General features: G+C 34.9%; 1 protein-coding gene across 5 annotated transcripts in view; it reads left to right on the forward strand.

Annotated features, from left to right (window-relative positions):
- Positions 1–21,067, forward strand: part of LOC115886539 (carboxyl-terminal PDZ ligand of neuronal nitric oxide synthase protein) — a 183,849-nt gene that overhangs the window by 152,518 nt on the left and 10,264 nt on the right. For 4 of the 5 annotated variants that reach the window (XM_030905759.1, XM_030905755.1, XM_030905757.1 and 1 more), the window contains 2 exons: positions 15,384–15,553; positions 19,089–19,303. In XM_030905759.1, coding sequence (XP_030761619.1) covers positions 15,384–15,553; positions 19,089–19,303 — 385 coding nt within the window. Of the gene's footprint in view, positions 1–15,383; positions 15,554–19,088; positions 19,304–21,067 lie in introns of those variants that run through there. The other variant, XM_030905758.1, reaches the window with a different exon arrangement.

Below are 21,067 nucleotides of genomic sequence, written 5' to 3' on the forward strand. Positions count from 1 at the left end.
ACTATAAATTTACATTAGGACAACAAAATGCATAGATCGTAACTACTCTGATTCAGGAGAATCACTGCTGACAGAATCTTCCAAATTTATAGTATCCAAATCACAGGTAGATGAAGTATCCTCACATATAAGATATTTCTGTACATCATTTTCTAATATTATGTTACTTTTTCGCGTTGTTACTGTTCATTTTGTCGGTATGAGGGGTTCGGATGTTAATAGTTACCTCTTTAATAGATCATATCCATATATTATTTTTTCCTTTTCTTGGGTATGAGATTTTATAGTAAATTGAAAGATGGACACTTTTTTTATGCGACGTTTCGCTCCAACATAGTGGACTTTTTCAGGCACAAGTGGTGTCTCATTTGACTGGAAGGTTCATCAATATCTAATAAGAACATATTTTTTGAAATACAAATAATTTTGAGTTTTTGTCCTTATGATCAAGCCAAGTATTAGCCAGATCGGCATTGCTTATCAATTTTACTCCATCTGAAAAGTATTATAAAATAAAGTTCGTCGCAAGCTGACGCAGATGATCTATACAAAAATTAAAAGTGTATGAATATGGCAACAAAAATATTCAATAAATACGATATGTTTTGATATGTTTTTTAAATGCCTTTTTTGAAGTTTGAAAACGTAAAATTTTTATACCCATTTAAGAATCATCTTAAAAAATAAATAAAAACTAAACAATCACGAACTTGTTTAGAAATAAATTTAAAGTACATACCTTGTTTAACAATATCCATAGTAGCTTTCAATTAAGTACGTACCCGTTTAACTCCGTAATATACAGAACTACTATGAATGTTATTCTTTTCACTGATGAGATAATGATCGCAAAATTTATTTTTAGTGAAAATATTTGCTAACAAAAACGCTGTTTATGAAAAATAATATACAGGATGGTTGAACATTGCTATAAGTATAAAATTATATATTCAGATATTAGTAAATTTTAACTTATTTTTTGATTTTTGTCCATGGGACGAAGCACTGTGCGACGGTGCACACGGTTTCGTTTCCATCTTTATCAGGGTGGGACTATGGATTTGATATTGAAGGAAAATGTGGGCCGATTTCGGCATAATTGGGGACGGGCTACAGGATGACGCCCTCGACGTTTCGAACCGATGCCTCTAAATAGACGAAATCGTCAGGATTTTTCTTAATTATGGATTGATTGGAACCAAACTCGGCACGTGGATAGGGGTACCCGAATGGAGTCCTCAGACATATAGAGGGACATTTTAATACAAATTTTGTAAAAGTGAATCAATTTAATTTGTTTTTTTTCATACATGTCTTTCAAATCCTTCAATTAAAGCTGTTAGTATGAAGTTTTACTTCAAATATACGTACATAGTGGACACACAATTTTTTATTTTTTTTTGTATTCTTTTTTTAGGGTTCCGTACCCAAAGGGTAAAAACGGGAACCCTATTACTAAAGAATGATTCACAGTACACCGGACCGTGCACGAGCCGGGCACGTTCCGTGAAGTAGACACCGAGCCACGTCCGATCCTTCTGTCTATGCAACACCGAGTGGATAACGGGGTTCGTATTAGTCCCCCGACTATATTAGAAAATACAGCCCCATAGACACACGAAAATTTAATACGAACAATGCCAAAGTTCTCGCAATTGGAATTGGTACCAATTGTAGTTGATGAATAAAGAACAACACCTGCTCAAAGGAAAAGATGAAGGACCTATCTTCTTCATTAGATCCTTTCATTGTCCAGTTTTACGCATACCCTGTCGTCAAATACTGCTGTAAGATTAAATAATACTTACTACAGACACGATAAAAAGTGTACTTTGTTTATATCATGACTGCAAATTGCAGTCGGGGCCCCAGGAAAAGTACATTCATGCTTTCCGCAACGTGGAGGGAACGGACCGGATCCGAGAAATTGCCACTTGTGGGATTTGATTCTGTGGATGACATCGATTACCTAGGTCTTTTGTCGTACCCACTCTTATCTTTTACGATTTGAAGAACACCTAACAACCCAAGTTTGTCAATCAAGTTGAAGAGGTAATATTTTGACCAACTGTATAACAAGAAATTTAAATGAAAGAAAAGAACCTACGTTGTGTTAAATATTTTTTTTCTATTGTGATTACCTCGGATGCGTTTCGACAGAAGCAATATTTTGGGAAATTGGAGGAGAATAGGTCATGTAAATTAAACGCTAAATTTGTAAATAGCCTGACTTATTTTATTAAATGAAATGAATGGAGTGCCGTACTCTGCCTGGAATTGTCTGTCCTGGAAAACTGTCCTCATAATAAGGTTTGTAGTTTCAAACATTCAAAACATGCCACATTTATATCATTCAAAACTGAAGAGTTTTCGTTTTGGTACTCAGGCCCTGGTTTCAGATCTCGAAGCTAAAGTTAGATGTTTGGTGCACATATCTTTATATTACATGTATTGTTTTAGTTGCCCTCTGCGAGCTAAGATATTCGCCCAGTCACGGTCGAAAAATATTAGTACATTCAACAAGGCCCTTATTGTCACACTAAACCAAAAACATCGGCACGACTGGACAGTAAATGATTTTATATAGATTACTTTTAAACTGAAATTATTTACAGCATAAATAGAGTCTTATTTACAGCATAAATAGAGTCCATTAAATGCATACACATGTTTTATTTATATATTCTCAGATGAAATAAATCAGGAAAAGCTTAAAGACAGAATAAAATAATAATTGCAACAGAAAAAATGAAATATATGCTTTAGTTAACATTAGTTAAATAATGAGAAAACATTTACTTTACCTTTAATAACATTGTTACAAAACTCAAATACTACAACCAAAAATAACATCAATGCGTCTCGAATCGTAGTCTCTAAGCTATTATTTAACAACTATTATCTCTGTTCGTCGCCTGACTTCCCATTTGTGTCGAGCCCCAGCAGGCAACTATTAAGCCCGACCAATCACGTTAGAGTTTTTGACAAAAACCAATGAATTAACACCCTCCAAATAACTACGCTAACCAACCTGATTGGTCAAGCTTGGTACGCCGACATTTCTGGAACGGGGCACGGACGAGTTCCGGCGAAGCTCGGATCGTGCTCGGCCTGGCATGAATGTATATGTGTAAAGACCACTTGACAATTTGTGGCCGTGTTTTCACCGACGCACGGCTCGGACCCGTTACGGTGTAGCGTGAATCATCCTTAAAGACTTCACTGTCCGTCCGTCCGTCCGTCTGTCACAAAGGTCTATCTTATGAACCGTTATAGCTAGACTAGAGGTGGGAATTCTAGTTCCTTGGAAGGAACTAGTTCCTTTGTTCTAGTTCCTCCAGAGGAATAGTTCCTTGAACTAGGTCTTTAGTTCACAATAGTTCCATTCCTAACATTGACATCCCCCTTGCTTGCTAATGCGTTTCGTTGTCAGTCAGAACTATTCACAGTATGATCTGTATAATTTTTATAATGTACGGAGATAAAAAAACTCAAACCAAAATTTAAAAAACTATATCACTAATGAATTGGAGCAAATATTACAAAAATTTTACGAAAAATTGCATTTTTCCTCACTTCAAGATTTTTGTTTTTGTCTAAAAATTCAGAATATCTACTTCGTTTTATAAGATATTTCTTAATTTTAGGGACCTAAAGTGAAACACTCCCATAAAATACTTAAAAAACAAACTAAAAATCAAAAACAGTATCCACGACAATTTTTCTGTGGTAATTACGCCGCGCCGGCTGCGGCAATAGACAAGGCCGAATCCATCGTCGTCGCCTTGTATTATATCTCGGATCTGCCGACTGAATAGATTCCCGTGAACTAGTCTTTTAATAGTTCCTCTATGTCCGGATCCGATAACATACGGCTCGCACTCCCCACGCCTGCCTAGCATCAATCGCGCTGGCTGATCCATACGTAAACTAGTCTTTTATTTAGTTCCTTTAGGTCCGGATCCGATAACATACGGCATACGGCTGGCACTCCCCACTCCTGCCTAGCATCGATCGCGCTGGCCCGATCCGTTGGTACGTAAACTAGTCTTTTATTTAGTTTAGTTCCCAGGTGGATGACACTTCTTATGGGAGAACTGGCAATGGTTGAAAACTTGACTACAAGCGATTTTCTAGGAATCTTCCTTACCGATAAATTATTGACAAGAGTGACATATAAAGCCTTGACGTTCTTTCAGTATTCCAGTTCATCTCTTTTTCTTTCTAAAGTGTGCGTTGAAAGGAGACAAAAACAATTTTTGGTGACCCATAATTTGTTATTCGAACACCACTTTTCTCCTTGTCGGGTCGTTGACGTTGACTTGTCGCCATTTTATTTCTTTTGTTTACACGCTGCATTTTGCTTTGCAAATTTAATACATAAATTATTTAGGCAAATATATAGGTTTTTAATAAAACTCCTCGGACTAACGTGTAGGTAAGTGTTGATAATTTTTTTTTCATCTTAACATGCTCATTGTCGTTCTCCTGATTTTAGGTGACAGAAAAGGATCATCAAATCAAATTGAATTTTATATTTTCCTTCCTATTTATCCTTCCTAAATATCAACGAGATGAGCCATCGGAAGAAAGGGACCATAGTACAAAACAGAAAGGTGATCTTTTTTCTTTCCACTTCGGATATTGAAATTATTATATACTGTAGTCGTGTTCGGCATTATGCTCTGAGAAATATAGATAAACAAAGAACAACAGATATAAAGCATCCCAGAGGAAAAGAGAGGCAATACCTGTATGTACTCTCTCTGATATTTGTGAAAGTTACAGCAAAGTATTGTTGTAAATGTCATCTTTTTGATCGACCTGAAAACTTCGAGCAAAAAGATGACACTTTCAACAATACCCTGACAGATATCAGAGACGATACAGGTTTTTCCTCTCTTTTCCCCTGGAATACTTTTAATTTATTATTCTTTGTTTATCTAGATTTCTCAGAGCACTATGAACGAACTCAGCTTGTATGTTTGAAATAATCGTCCAGTTGGCTTAAAAATGATGATCGAAGACATTTCCCATATAATTTTACTTTCAAAATTATGATATATCTTTTATTTCTAAGCCATCTATGACGCCATTTTTTTCAGTTTTGTTATAATTAATTTTGTCTCTTGATCTACTTGTAACATTATTCTTTTAATTTTATTAATTTATTGTGGTGAAATTAATTTCTGTTGTATATTTGATATTGATATTAAACATATTTTTAAAAAATGGTGTATTTTTTGTGTTTTTGTGTATGTCATAATTAAAAATAAATGAAGAAATAATTTTTTTTATTTTTTTAAATTTCCCGCCATGCGTTACAATTTAGTCCGTAGTTCCTACAAGCGAAATTGGGGGCGCTAGTAGCAGTAGACTTGTCAACAGTGTCAAATTTAAACGTCAATTTCACTTTCCAATATTTAGCAAGGCGCTCGCACTTCTTCTTGTGTATGTGTTTTGTGTTAGTTCCTCTAGGTCCGGATCCGATAACGTACGTCTGGCACTCCCCACTCCTGCCTACAATCGGGCTACGCGCGCTAGCCGATCCATCGTCGTCGCATATTATTCTATATCGGACACAGTCTCGATCCCGGAATAGGTCCTGAGGAACTAGTCTTTTGAAAAACCAGGAACTAGTTCCTTTCATTCCGGGGTCGGAATAGTTCATTGGAACTAGTTCGTTCACGAACTAAACACCTCTAAGCTAGACAGTTGAAATTTTTACGGATAATGTATCTATGTTGCCGCTATAAGAACAAATACTAAAAACAGAATTAATTAAATGTTTATAAATAAAAAAGTATTTTCACTAAACATTATCTTTTAAGTAAGAATTTTACATAGAATCTTTCAAGTCCTCTGTAGTACGCTGCTATGAGGTTGGAGCCGTAGTAAGGCAGATACGAATCCTAGTCAAGGCGACTTTTTTTTAATCGTTTTTTTTTTAATTTTTACATATTTTTACATATTTATTTTTACTTTTTACATATTTATTATTGATTAATACAATTTTTAGTAATGTGTTTCTTCATTTTTTTTTAAATTACTTATACGCGCATTCAAAATTTCAGCTAAATCGGAAAAAAAGTTTATAATAATATAGTATCTAATGATGTATAGATAATGAATGGTACGGAACCCTTCGTGCGCGGGTCCTACTCGCACTTGACCAATTTTTACTCCCTTACATTTTTATATTTAAAAATAAACCTGGTATTTCTTCATGGAATACAATAGAAAATATTTCTTCTATTTTTAGATTAAAATTTTCTCCGAAAATCGAACGGTTTTCCGAAATCTCAAACGTTTTCATCGGCATAAGAATGCCGAATAAAGATTTTCTCTAAAAATATTTCGTATCAAAGTGCAAATATTCAACGATATCGACGTGCCAACGAGTATTTGCACTTCGTCCTCGTCAGCGCATGAAAAATTCATGTAAATAGTGCCTCAAATACGTTTGAAAATTGCAGACGTAAAGATTTGACCTATTGAATGGATATTTTCGGATTGAATTTTCCACAAAGGGATATTTTTAGATTTTCAGTTTTCTCTGGAGTTTTCAATAAATACATACCTAGTAAAGAGCAATATGAAAGGTTTGGGGTAAATAAAACAAAAAATATAACGTTTGTTTGAGAGAGTGCTGATTTATAATAGTTATGTTATCTTACATATAAGTAGAGTTTTCTCAAGTGACTTATATGTTACTAGCATGTACCCGCGACTTCGTTCGCGTCGAATTAATCATTTGTAATGGTGATATGATAAAGCAAAACAATAATTTCCATTAACATACAAACTGGAGCAGAATCGTGGTTAATCAATTAATCAACTTTTTGGAACACCCTGTATGATTTTTTAAAAAATTTAAAAATATGTTAAAAACAAAATATATTATACGTGTCCAAGCGTTTTCCTGAAAGACTAACCGTTTTTTAAATAACAAATATTGTACTATTTGAGGGGCGTTTTCTTCTTGGAATTTGAGATTAGAGAAACCCCTCCTCATCGAACCTCTACACCCCACAGTCAATCCGTTTGCCAAAATCAGCTTTAAACGTCAAGCAGTTTAAGCAGAATCGTGATTACTCAATGGTCATATTTTATGAAACACCCTGTATAAATTTATAAAAAACCTTAAAATATGTAAAACCACAAAATAAAATATACGTGTTTAAGAGTTTTTCTGAAAAACTCACCGGTTTTTAAATAAAAAATATTTTAATATTTGAGGGATAGTTTCACCCCCTTAGAATTCGAATTTCGAAAAATCCCCTCTTATCGAACCTCTACACCCTGAAGTCAATCTGTTTTCCAAAAATCAGCTTTTTACGTCAAGCGCTTTAAGCAGGATCGTGATTAATCAGTGACCAGATTTTTCGAAACACCCTGTATACATTTTTAAAAAACCTTATAAATAAATAAATATAAATAAATAAATAAATGCCTTTATTGTCAAAAAATTTTTCAATTTGTGGACAAAGGTACACTAACAAACAAAGTAAAAAAAAACAAGGTACACAAACAAACAAACAAAAGATAATACAAATCATTATACAAATAATATTGTCAGTCTTATTGTTAAAATAAACATATATAAATGTTTACAATGTCAAAGAACAAAAAAAATTAAAATAATATTCAAAAATATTTAGCCAGTTTATAGCAAAATATTAATGACCTTTAAATAAATTAATTTCGATGTCATTAGTAAATATAGCAATAGCAAACATTAGACCAGTGTTTTCAAGATCAAATTCGATTTTCAATTCAAATATAATTCATTTACGGCGTAGAAAGCCTTGTCTAGTAAATAAGAGTTCAATGCTTTGCGAAATGAAAAAATGATGTTATGGATTTGATTTCAAATGGCAGGTGATTGTGCATTTTTTTCGAGTTGTATAATATTGAACTTTTAACTAACTCTGAGCGTGGGGTAGGTAGATAAAGATCTTGCTCCGCGTTCCTGAGTGGATAAGTGTGAGATGGCCTTTCTTGAAAAGCTGATACATGTTTACGTATTAGGCAAACGGATTCAAATATAAATAAGGAAGGAAGAGTCAATATTTTTAATTCTCTAAAAAAGCCCCGGCAATGAGTTCTGCTGTTTAGTCCCAGTGAATATCGAACAGCTCTCTTCTGGAGCTTGAAAATGCAGTCAAATTGAGCCGCACAACACGTACCCCAGAATGGAAGGGCATACCTGAGGTGCGACTCAAAAAGTGCATAATAAACAGTTCTAGCCACTGACAAGTTAAGCTCCTTAGAAACAGACCTTAATGCAAAACAGGCAGAGCTCAATTTTTTCGACAAAGCTTCGATATGTATGTTCCATTTCAGAGAATTGTCCACAACAAGCCCTAAGAATTTTACGGATTTTACGACGTCAATGGTGGTGTTGTCAAGTACAAAAGGCTGCAACGAGTTTTTATACGACAAAGCCTTAGTTTTAGAAATGTTGAGACTCAGGAGGTTCGAATCGCACCAAGATTTAATGGTGATTAAGTCATTTGATATAATCCTATTAAAATATGTAAAAAAACAAAATAAAATATACGTGTTTAAGCGTTTTTTTCGGAAACTTGACCGTTTTTTAAATAAAAAATATTGTAATATTTGAGGGGTGTTTTCACCCTCTTGGACCTGGAATTTCGAAAAATCCCTTCTTATCCAACCTCTACACCCTAGAATCAACCTGTATGCCAAAATTGAGCTTCTTACGTTGAGTGGTTTGAGCAGGATCGTGATTAATCAGTATGTCAGTCACTCAAGGATTTTATATATTAGTATAGATTTATGGTAGTATAGATTTATGGTATAGAGTTATCAGGGTGCGTTTATGTTACTCTGCAATATAGATCTGCGTTTTGTTTTTTGTAAATCATAAATAGCACTGACATTAAGACGTCATTTAGATAAATCGCAACTTTTTAAGGATAAAACAGTGAATTATCAACCAGCAAGTCAGATTTTAAAGAAAAAAGATTCAGGAAGATCTTCCGCAAGTACTTGGGCCTACAACATCCTGAAGAATGAGAAGATCATCCGCTATATTACTGCCAAATGCAGGAGTGAACATGACAACGTTAAAAAGGCACGGAGGATGGCGCTCTGCAACGGTTGCGGAAGGATATATCGAAGAGTCCATCAACAATAAAATACAGATTGCGAAAAAGATTCAAGGTGCTGTAAGTGTTCCAGAAGGAGCCGTTGTAATGACAGAGCCTATTTCAAGCAGTGGAGAGACAGCATCTGTAGGCATACAAGGTTTTACAATTTTCTGAATCTAATATAATATAATATAATTAATATTATCCTTTAATGTTACTTTGTATTCCAATGTTTACAAATAAAGTTTTAAAATATTTATGTCAAGGATTGGTATTATAAAGTTTACTTCTCTATTTGATTGAATAAAACCCCATTTTTGACAACTAGGCTGATATGCTGATAATCGTTTTCATTACAATTCAATTTGATTTGTACAAAATGCCTTAGATTTCTGACCACAACACAATAGCTCTGTTATTTACATTGTTTAAATTTTTAGTATAAATTTAATTGGATTTGCTGATCTGGCTCGTGGAACATAGAACATATCGTTTTTTATCTGAAAAAATAAAAAAGTTAGGGGGTGAGCCGCTTTTGAGACGCATCCGGTATAAAATTTAAAAAAAATTAGAGAAAAAATATGAATTTAAAAGTGATTTCAGAGATAAGAAATGTTTGTATTGTTATTTTGATTTAACCGTGTGGACAGAGAACGAGTACTGGATGCCATGTGGTCCAAATCTATTATTAAAAAGCATCATGGTAGTTGGCACAAGATTTTGTCTTTGTGGGCAGTGCAAAACGGCGATGAGAATTGATTTTTACAGCTTTACTATTACGAAAAAAACGATCAAATCAATTTGGGAAATGTTATCGATAAAGACACGTTAAAAGCCCTGGTGTCATGGCCAAATTTTGAAATTCTCATCTGATTAAATGTCATGAAATATAAATAGTTCGAGCTTTTTTGCATTACATAGATAAAATGGAAGTAGTTAAAATTAAGATAATATAAAAAGTGTAGTTATTATAGGGAGGATTAAAGATTATATTAAATAAGGAGCAACGATATTTTAATTATTAAAAAAAAAAATTAAAAAAAAATTATATTTTAAAGTTTAATATATGTTGTTCTAGTGGGCCGATTTTGATAATCTTTTAGGCAATATGTGTACCTAAGTTATTTGACTTTTTAGTATTTCTCAAAGAATATACCTAGCTAGAAAAAGAATGGACTCTGCCATACTGAAAAATGGTCCTACAGAAGTGGCGCCATCTATTGAGTAGGGCTTGTTTTAAATGCGCGGGCTTTTTAAATGAGCGTATTTATTGAATTCTATTCTAAAATAATTAAATTTGATTATTAAATCTTATTTTTTACACAAATTCAACAATACTAATAACAAGTATCGTTGTGACGTGTAAAAAATAAGATTTAACAGTATAATTTATACAATTATTAAATAAAATTAAAGCCAAACATGTGAAATATTATTTATTATAAAGTTTTTATTTATAAGTCAAATATTTAAACATCGTTTATTATAATAAAACAAGACCAACGTAATACGCCCCAAAGTTTTGTAAATGAGTAAATATAAATAGGTACTTAAATGATGGCAAAAATAAAAGACTTACATTATATTTTTAGGGCCACAAACAAAAGGAATTGTCTAATTAAAACACATATAACAAATTGTAGTATAGTTTGAAAAACATTTTGATAATCATTTATTTGATAATATTCATAGACTAATGTCACGTACTAGAGATAGATTGGACACTGATATAAAACAAATGGGTCCGTCATTTAGAGCCACCTGGTGATCCGGAAGAAACTAATGGAGAGTTTTGGCATAACATAATTTTAGCGTTCCGTTACTTCTTGACGTTAATTAAAACGGTAACGTTATTCAAGCGCAAAATTATTCCTTGTAAAATATAAAATAATAAATATAGACTTTTTTACTGCCATTTTATGTTTTATTAGATCATTGAAGTGTAACATTAATTATATGACATTAATTATATGACAAAGTATAACATTAATAACAAAATTAAAATTATGAATACATACATTTTAAACACCAACTATAGATCACATAGCGCCTATTTTTTTTTGATTTAGCAACTAAATTATAATATAGTAAAATATTATAGACTACTAATTAACTGTTACTAAAAATACTATGTATTACCATCTATGTACTTACTTATTTATGATTAAACTCTTTTTTTTATTTGGTTCATAAATTTATCATTTCTAAAATGTCAAAATGACTTTAATAAAAAAAAGTTTAGCAGCTAACATGAAAATGATGATCGACTGTAAATATAAGAATGCACAAACTAATAAAATCACAAATCACTGAAATCACTGAACTTTCCGACAAATCAGGAATATTTGAATTAATAATTATTTAAATAATGATTTAAAAATAACTTGACGGATCACCAACATTTTGTCAACTAGACAAATCTAGACCACAGACAGTAGTTAACATGTCATCTTCATATATAAATCAGAAATCTGTACTTTAATGTCTTTTGCGCCGTCTGGCGATGCGGAAGAAACTAAATTTGTAGTTCTATAAAATTACCATTGAGTGTCTAGGGCATGATAATATTATGATTGGCGCTATGACAACGACAATATTTTTTGAGAATTTGACAATAGTATGACAATGGCCGTTGGAAACTATGGAAACTACAAAAAAAAATTGATTTAACGCCATCTGGCAGTAATTAGTAGCAACTTCTTAACCTAAAAATTAATTGCACTACCACCTAGCGCCTGAGACAGGAACTATTTTATTTGAAATTTCCGTGGAAACGGTGGAACCGCTTTTGCTATTTCACTTTCCCGCCCCTGGTATTTCTTTCTAAATTAAAAATGAAAGTTTTTATCTGTCAATTATACGAGGGAAAAGAAAGTGTTGATATTTTGGTGACACCCTGTGGAATATATTATTATTAATTATATTTGAAACACCCTGTGGAATATGTTAAGACAGCAAGGAATTTAAAAGTCATTTCATCGTCTAGGTACATCCTTTCTCGATAATCTGTTTTTTGGTTCATCTCAATAGCTTTATTTTTGTTGACGCTAACATTTTTTCGTAATTTTTACATTAACATTAAAACCATGCCTTTGCTTTTGGACCTAGTCAACAGACCTACTAAGTTGTGGTCCCAAAGCAGGCCTTTTTTATATAAGATTTGCTTCGTTTAATCTTCTTCTTACAGTTCCTTAGGTGCAATTCATTATAAATTTGAAAAGCTGACAAGCGGCGCACAGTGGGACGGCTATATGAGGACAAAGAGACATGGTGATATTTTAGAAAATTTATTTGCATTCATGACAAAAAAAAACAGATTTTTATGCGTATGGTAAATTTATCTAAAAAAACTTTTTTTATTATAACTCTGATGTTGTTATAGATGTCTCTATGAAATTTGATGCACGTCTTCTACGCATAAAAATTATTGAATTTTTGAATTCCGCTACATATTCCAGTAGTTCTTCTTCGATTTATATAGCATTGTTGTGATTCTTCCGGGGGAGTACACGAGATTTTAGTTTTGTCGATGTTTAGCTTAACGCTCAAACGAGGCTTTGAGCCAGGTATATGTGCCCAGGTATATGTGTTTAACATTTCTTGTAATTTCTGTATTGTAGAATTGTTTAGAAAAAAATGAAGATTTTGAAAATAATGTTTAACCTGTAAATAAAATATTTTATCAATATTGCTGTGCTACTGAGGAAACGGAAAAAACGGAAGACCTCCTACTTAGGACACATAGTTCGAAATGAAAAATACAACATTCTGCAGCTCATACTTGAAGGAAAAACAGAAGGCAAGAGGGGAATAGGTAGAAAACAGCTGTCATGGGCGGGAAACATCAGACAGTGGACCGGTCTGAAGACTATAGGAGAGCTCCCAAGTAGCATTTTCACGACTTGCGACCACATGTTTACTGAACACAACGTTGGATTAGTTACAAAAAATAGTTAGCTCCCTACCTTAGGTATTAAAATAAATTTAAACGTTTTTATAACGTTGTGCCGACGTTGGACTAGTACTACAGCAAAGTAGAAGCTTCTGCGACGTCGAATAAACGTTGTCTTGTAACCATTTTTGCGTAAGTGATCTTTAGGTGATTCGGACAACGTAGTTACAACGTTGGACAATATAGAGTTTTCCGACGTCAGTCTCAGGACCTATTCCAAGGTTATGCAAACGTCGTCTGTTTTACTAATTCCAACGTTGTTTAGATTTCCTTATTCTTACGTTGGTAGGACGTCGAGTCACTACCTTTTTGCAACTGTTTTTGTTTTTATAAAAAAAACTTAATTAAAATGGAACATAAGAAAGGTACATATAAAACTAAATTTAAATATACATCGACATATATTACCGATAGTTTATCCACTCCCTCGTTTATTTAGATTATAGAGGGCGGCACAAGCTAGACTCTAGGATGACTAAATTAGGCAATCTTGCGACTAGTATACTACCTGTTAAGGCCGAACTGCGACTTTATTAGTCCAGTATGTGACTACTCGAACTACTCCATCTTAATCTCCAAAACAACAAAGTGAAAGCCGCCATGTTGTTAAATAAGAAAATGTTTCGTTCCTAAAATAGCAATTCCTGCTTTTTGAATACATTAACTTGAAATATTTGACCCTAAAAAACACGCGGAAACAATTTTTTCGACTGCGAATAAATTATTCTCATTTTACTAAAAAAAATTCAAGAAAATTTTTAAAACTTCTTTAATTTTAAGGCCCATTAGTATTTTTCAAAGTAGAAACAATACATTTATCAATAAAGTTGTTTGCGTTTAACTTTTTTGCCTTGGATAACGAGTTACAGAGTCGGTTAAAGTGTTTCAATAATTATGATCTTCAAACATCCTCCACACTTAAATACTTTTGTTTTGTTTTCCTTCACTGCCATCTGACATATGTCTCTAACTAAATCATAAAAATAATATTTTTACTATAATTATCCCAATTTAGGATAAAACGCGACTTAGACGCCATATTAGTTTTGTATTTCTATGAATTAGGATTTTAAACAACGTTGCAGTTTGTACTAAATTAGGCTTCTAGCCAACGTCGGTATCCAACGTCGTTTCGACCCAAAAATTATTCTCCAAACTAGTGCAGACTAGGGTTGGCACGAGGTTGTGCCGACGTTGCGCCCCGACGTTTGGTCGCGTGACACAACGTTGTCCCGACGTCCAAATGTTGCTTGGGTAACTGCGAAATCGATTGCTCTCGGTCATTCCAGATCGTTTGGTAAATCAGGCGTTAGCAATTTTTAAAACTGTATGCACCAAACCTAAATTACATACATTAAAATTCATATTTTAAAATATTTCACGCTTTAATATTGAGTAATTTTATTCTAGTACATGTACCAAATAATTCCATCCCATTCCTAACTTACTATCTGAACTCATTCTGAATTCATGTAAATTTTAGACGTTTAGCGTGAATTCACAATGGGTTTAATCTAATTTTAAACTGAAAAAGACGTGCCTGTTCCAACTTTCTTTTACAAATTCGACAAATTCGCACGGAAAGCATTTTATCATGTTCCACCTACACCGATTCCGGAAGTTAGCCGGGAAAATTATGTTACTTCCGCTCGAGAACTTGCGGAAAACTAATCATATAACTATACTGCAGTAACTTCCCTGATTGATAGTCTAGCGAATTTTTCCTCTTTTTTTTCTTAATTTTCTTCCTTTCGTCCTTTTTTAGAGCTAATTTGTATTTAATTATATTAATACTACACTCACCAGAACGAAAAACGGGCACTTTAAAATTTTCATCCGTTTTAAAGTTTTGTATTTTTATTGTGTTCTAGTGGACCGATTTTGATGATTTTTTAAACATTTTGTAGCTAAATTATTTGACTTTTTAGTATCTCTTTCTTAATTAAAAATGAAGTTGTCATCTGGAAATTATACGAGGGAAAACAAAATGTTGATATTTTAGTCAAAGTTTGAAACTCCCTGTGGAGTACGTTATCACGAAAAGATACACTTAGATTATGATCAAATAATTTTTAAATTCCTTGCTTTGTTAACATATTCCACAGGGTGTCTCAAACTTTCACCACAATATCAACATTTTGTTTCACCTCGTATAATTGACAGATGGAAACTTTAATTTAGAAAGTCATTTAGAAAAGTCAAATAATTTAGCTAGAAATTGCTTAAAAATCATCAAAATCGGCAATCTACATTTACCGATACTCTCTGAATTTGTTGACAATTTGTTATTAATTTTATGTGTTTTTTCTTTCTAGACCTAGACACTAACAGCGATAGGAATTCCTTAAATTTGGACGAAGCCAGTTTAAAAGACTCGTATTTAGACACTAGCGTTAAGACGAACAAGACGAATTCTCCACGTTTGGGAGTACTACCACCGCCACCTGTCAACAATCAACCCAGTTCCAGGAAAAATTTACCATTGGTAAGTTTAGTTTTAATATTGGTTTATTGTTAGTACTTGACCAATCAGCTTTTATATCAATACTTCTAAAATCGATAGGGTAAAGTCGGGTGAGATGGCCACTGTTTTGAATAGAAGGCTCTTGTTATTTTTTTTGTGAAGATTGTTCTTTATAACTTATCTGTTTAACATAGCTTAATTATTATCATCCGAACTTATTGGAAACTGATTACAATCCAAATACTTATAATTTATTTATTATTATTGTTGATATAAAAATAAGCTGCATGTGGCCATCTGTCCCCGCACAACGGAGTTAGTTGTCCAATGTAATAGGGGAGAGTTCGCCATGTAATATAAATCAAAGTAAAATGGCAAAACTTGGAAAAGATAAATTTTTTATGAAAACGAAATAAAAAAAATTCTTAATACTTATTTTGATTCTTTTTAAAAGCATTTTTACCACAATTTTGACAAGTCTTTAGAAAGAAAGAGCAATTTTATACACTGCAACCAATCTTTCTTTTTCGGGTGTTGTAGCTTTCTCCACAACCTACACGTTTGGTTCATCCACTTCAGAAAAGGTATCTATCACTATCTTCCTCGTTTTGGACTTCCATATCCTCCTCATCATCAAGTAAACAATATATGGCTATCACTCCCTGCTATTTCGTGGTCATCTCTCCCAAAATGCTAGGAAGAGATGGCAAACGGGAAAAACAGAACTAACCGCATATTTTTAACTGTTTCTGATGGTTAAGATTATCTAGTAAACATTGTATTCACCTAATAAGTTGAAAAATATGGTAAATTCACTAACAATACGTTCACAGTCGAAGGTAAGTCAAATCCATTGTATAATTTTATAAAGAAGATAAAATGTTTTTATTTTTCGGGTGTTTTTATATCACGATTATACAGGGTGAGTTTCCTACGATGTTCTCTATGGGTATCTCGGAAACTACTGGGGATAGAGAGTCGGTTAAATGGGGAAAGAATTGCAGTTTTGTGGGGTCATAAATATGCGCCTTTCAGATTTTTGAAAAAGTTCATGGCTTACTAGATATTTCGAAAAAAACAAATTTCGGCTATTTTAAAAATTGTACCTAACTCCATTATAAGCTGTTTTAGACAAAAAGTTTTCAGATAAAAGTTGTAGATAATCACATCCCGAGGGGTGAACACTTAGGGGATTTATGGTGTACACATGAGAGGATTTCCAGGGGATGTACCGAGGATGTAGTGGATGTACCGAGGATGTAGTGGATGTACCGAGGATGTACTAGAGGATGTAGGGGATGTACCGAGGATGTAGGGGATGTACCGAGGATGTACTAGAGGATGTAGGGGCGATATTTTCAAGGATAAAAAAGGTGCCCATGAACCTAAAGAAAAAGGCTTACCACAGCTGCATTCTACCTGTGCTTACGTATGGTTTAGAGACTATGGCAATTACTCGAAAACAGCAGAACAACTACGAGTAGCACAAAGAGCCATGGAAAGAATCATGTTGGGAGTCACCATTAGGGAAAAAATACGGAATACCCACATACGTCAAAAAACAAAATTAATAGATGTCGTTAAAAGAGTGGCAAGTCTAAAGTGGCAATGGATAGGACATGTGGCAAGACAGGATCCAGATCGATGGCCCCAAAAATAATCCTATGGAGACCTAGGGGAACAACAAGAAGTGTGGGCCGACCAAAAAAGAGATGGGTCGATGACGTCAGGGCAGTGGCGGGAAGACAATGGATAAGATTGGCTAGAGATCGCGAAGCATGGAAAAACCTAGAAGAGGCCTATATCCAACACTGGATGGAACCAGGCTGAGAAAGAAGAAAGAAGAAGGATGTGACAGCTTCACATTTCCGAGAGCAAAGACGATTAAACTTGTTTCCGTGGCTAACCAAGTGAAGTTGTTTAAAAATTATAAGAATTGGCTATAATTTTTCGAAGAAAACATAATTTAGCTTATATCGCTGAAAAGCTTAAAAAATGGCGCTTTTTATGAAGTCATGGCCAACTATGGTTTCTATTTAAAAAAAACCTATGTTTGTGTCATATGTCAAAAATGACAGGCTTTAGAAGAAAACGGAGGGCACAATCTTATTAAGGATGTGATTATCTATAACTTTTATCTGAAAACTTTTTGTCTAAAACAGCTTATAATGGAGTTAGGGACAATTTTTAAAATAGCCGAAATTTGTTTTTTTCGGAATATCTAGTAAGCCATGAACTTTTTCAAAAATCTGAAAGGCGCATATTTGTGACCCCACAAAACTCAGAATTAGCAATTCTTTCCCTATTTAACCGACTCTCTATCTCCAGTAGTTTCCGAGATACCCATAGAGAACATCGTAGGAAACTCACCCTGTATAAGCTATAATACACTGACTGTGCTTATACAATAATGTTCTTTGTAGTTGATGTCAAGCAGCTTCATCGGAAAACGCGTTTTTTGAGTTTTAGCCGATGGTCATCTCTACCGGTTGGCCATCTCACCCTACTATACTCTATTCACAGAACTTCAATACGCCGATGACTGCGCTCTAGTTGCAAACACGTTGAACACATATAGGTACCTGGGCATACGAGGGTTTGGGCCTTAAGCTAAACATCGACAAAACCAAAATCAGGTGCACTCCCCCGGAAGATCACAACAACGCTATAAAAATCGGAGAAGAACTATTGGAATATGTGGCGGAATTCAATTACCTCGGCAATTATTCAGCATAGAATTAGCAACGCCTCAAGAGCATTCTGGAAATTAAAAGACAGGAGAAACAAGTTAAACAAGTTGCAACAGAGACAAAGATGGGCTGGTCACGTATGCAGAATCCAAGAAAACCGCATACCAAAATCTCTGCTTAACGGTGAGCTTATAGACGATAAGGGTAGGCCGGATGGACAACTCAAAAGGTACAAAGATATTTTCCACGAAAACTTAAAGGGGATTAACTGCAGAATGAGTGTGAAGAAGCAGCTCACAATAGAACCCAATGGAGAAGAATCGTAAACTCAGTTAACAGCGACAACCAAAAAATAAAGAGGCAACGAAGCAATGAGATTTTTGAATGTCCGGAGTGCGGAAGAGAGATAACATCACGTATCGGGCTTTTCAATCACAGAAAAGCTCATGAAAGAAAACGCCTTGCGTATACATGCGTGTCAAATACTCGTCAGCAAGTAATGGCAGTATGTATGTATGTCAAAGCTCTGAGACTGAATGATAGGCTATAACTAAGAAAGAGGGACACAATAATTTATCTATAAGGTCGGAGAGAGTCAGTCAGTAGCTTCAAACGACGTGTATCGATATTTCGAAATATCGATATACTGGCACATCTCTATTTTGCCCGATTCTTGCCAGAATTCCAATTAAACCCTTTATCGACAGTTCGAATAGAACCAATCAACCAATTACCGCCGCCTGTTTATTTTCCAATTATATATGATTCATTTCGTATAGCTTTATTTCTTTAATTTGGCCCCACGCCAACAAAACATTACACGCTTGAGTTTTTCCGAATTTTTCACGATTTTTCCCATTTTCCAGCAGGCGGAAACGTACGCGGCGCCTCACAGCGACGGCTTGGGCAATAACTCGAACACGGGCAGTACCGGTACGACTATGCCACCTCCCGGAAGTGCTCCCTGTCTTCACACCACGAACTTCAGTTGCTCAGAGAGCAACTGGATCAGCAGAAACAGCAGACTCAGGCGGCCATGGCTCAGTTGCAGCTGGCTAGGGAGCAGCTACAAGCTGAACAGGTCAGTATGTCGTCTACCACTAAAACAAAAGTATAGTTCATACCAAATAAACTTTTAGTTACGTCATTAAGCTTGACCGGCACAGCGTTGCCGACTTTTATATATTTTCTTTAAATCAAAATATTTTAGGTAACAAAAATAAATTAATTATAAGTATATAAACAGTTATTATTTATATCCACAAAACTCACCACCTTAACAACAATTAAGGGACATAAACGGCCATTACTATCGCTTTCGTGTTCAAAATATTCTAATAAAGTTGCAATGAGTTTTTACGGCTATGTTGTACACAAACATATCTAAATGAGTAGACAGAACACTCCATTCATAAAACTCAATTTTTTAGAATCATACATGGTTTGACACTTTTATGAGAGTTAAAAAGAGATGGGTACATATTTGTATTGACTAAGAGTGCGGCCGCGAGGGCCTATTGTGGCTCAGTTTCTACAAGCTCTAATATACAAAGAGCGTTAAAGTTCACTTTCAAGATCCAGCCTTTTAACATAGGCCGTTATGTCCGAGGATGATATGTCTCCTAGGTCTGATAAGTGTAGCATGGGTTTGCCAAACATCTCAAATCTGGTTCTGCCCCCAGCGGGGCAGGTACACATAACGTGCTTCATTGTTTCATCATCTTCCATACGAGTCGGCATTCGGCGTCTTCCACCAGTCCCATCCTCTGTAGGTGAGATCTCAGCCGGCAGTGGCCCGTGTACACTACAGTGAGTGTACGCGCTCCATTCCTACCGGCCTTTAGGAGTTCTCCTGTTCTATGTTTGGATGGTCCTGCTAGGATTTTCTTGGCATGTTCCATTCCGGGACTGTCATTTCAGTCCCGGAACGTCCCACCCCTAACCCATTCATAGAGCCTGTTTCTTGCGAGATTTTTTGGAACGCTAAGTGTTGGTTCTGGGCCCACGAATGGCGAGCCTGCACCAATTTTGGCGAGGGAATCAGCACGTTCATTTCCCTCTAGGCCGACAGGTCCCGGTATCCATATATATTGAGTAGTTTCTTAAAATGAAGAATCGTCATAGACGTGCTTTTCGTTGCCTCAAGTGTTTTCAGCGCGGCTTGACTATCCGAAAATATGCCTATTGTTTTCCCGATGTTTTGTTGTTCTACCAGCAGTTGCACACAGGTTTCAATAGCATATAGCTCAGCTTGGAAAATTGTGGTGTGTTTTCCAAGGCTGTGGTAGATCTCAGTCTTTGGACTGCTGCAGTAAATTCCTGGGCCAGATCCTTTTTCGTTTTTGGATCCGCATTTCCGCATGTAATAAACCGTTTCCCGGCTTATCCCATTCGTCCCTATTCGGAAACAGGACGTTGTAGGTGCGCGTCAAGAGTTGGACTGGTGGTGCGAGATCCGAAACCATTCCCAGAATCTCATCCGACTGTAGTTCGTCTACTCCGGTTTTGTATGAACATGATTGTTCCTTGGCTTCCTCGTGCTATATTTAGAAACCTATATGTTGCCCATCTTACCTCTCTTTCCAAAATAATTTGAAGAGGAGGTAGGTCGAGTAGGGTTTCCATAGCTTTTGACGGCGTGGAATGGAAGGCACCAGTCACCGCTAAGCATGCTTGTCGTTGTAGTTTCGACAATTTATTATGGGTACATAAATATGACAACACGGTTGAGTTTCGTCTATGTTTCTGTCATTTGACTCTATCAGTGGTGTGACGGTGACGTGATGTTTTTTTTCAATTATCCATTATAACTGGTTTTGCCTGAGGTCTAACTGAGGGTAACTCT

The sequence above is a fragment of the Sitophilus oryzae genome, unplaced genomic scaffold (assembly GCF_002938485.1).
Source record: "Sitophilus oryzae breed Bouriz unplaced genomic scaffold, Soryzae_2.0 scaffold_494_pilon_pilon, whole genome shotgun sequence".
NCBI lineage: Eukaryota > Metazoa > Arthropoda > Insecta > Coleoptera > Curculionidae > Sitophilus > Sitophilus oryzae.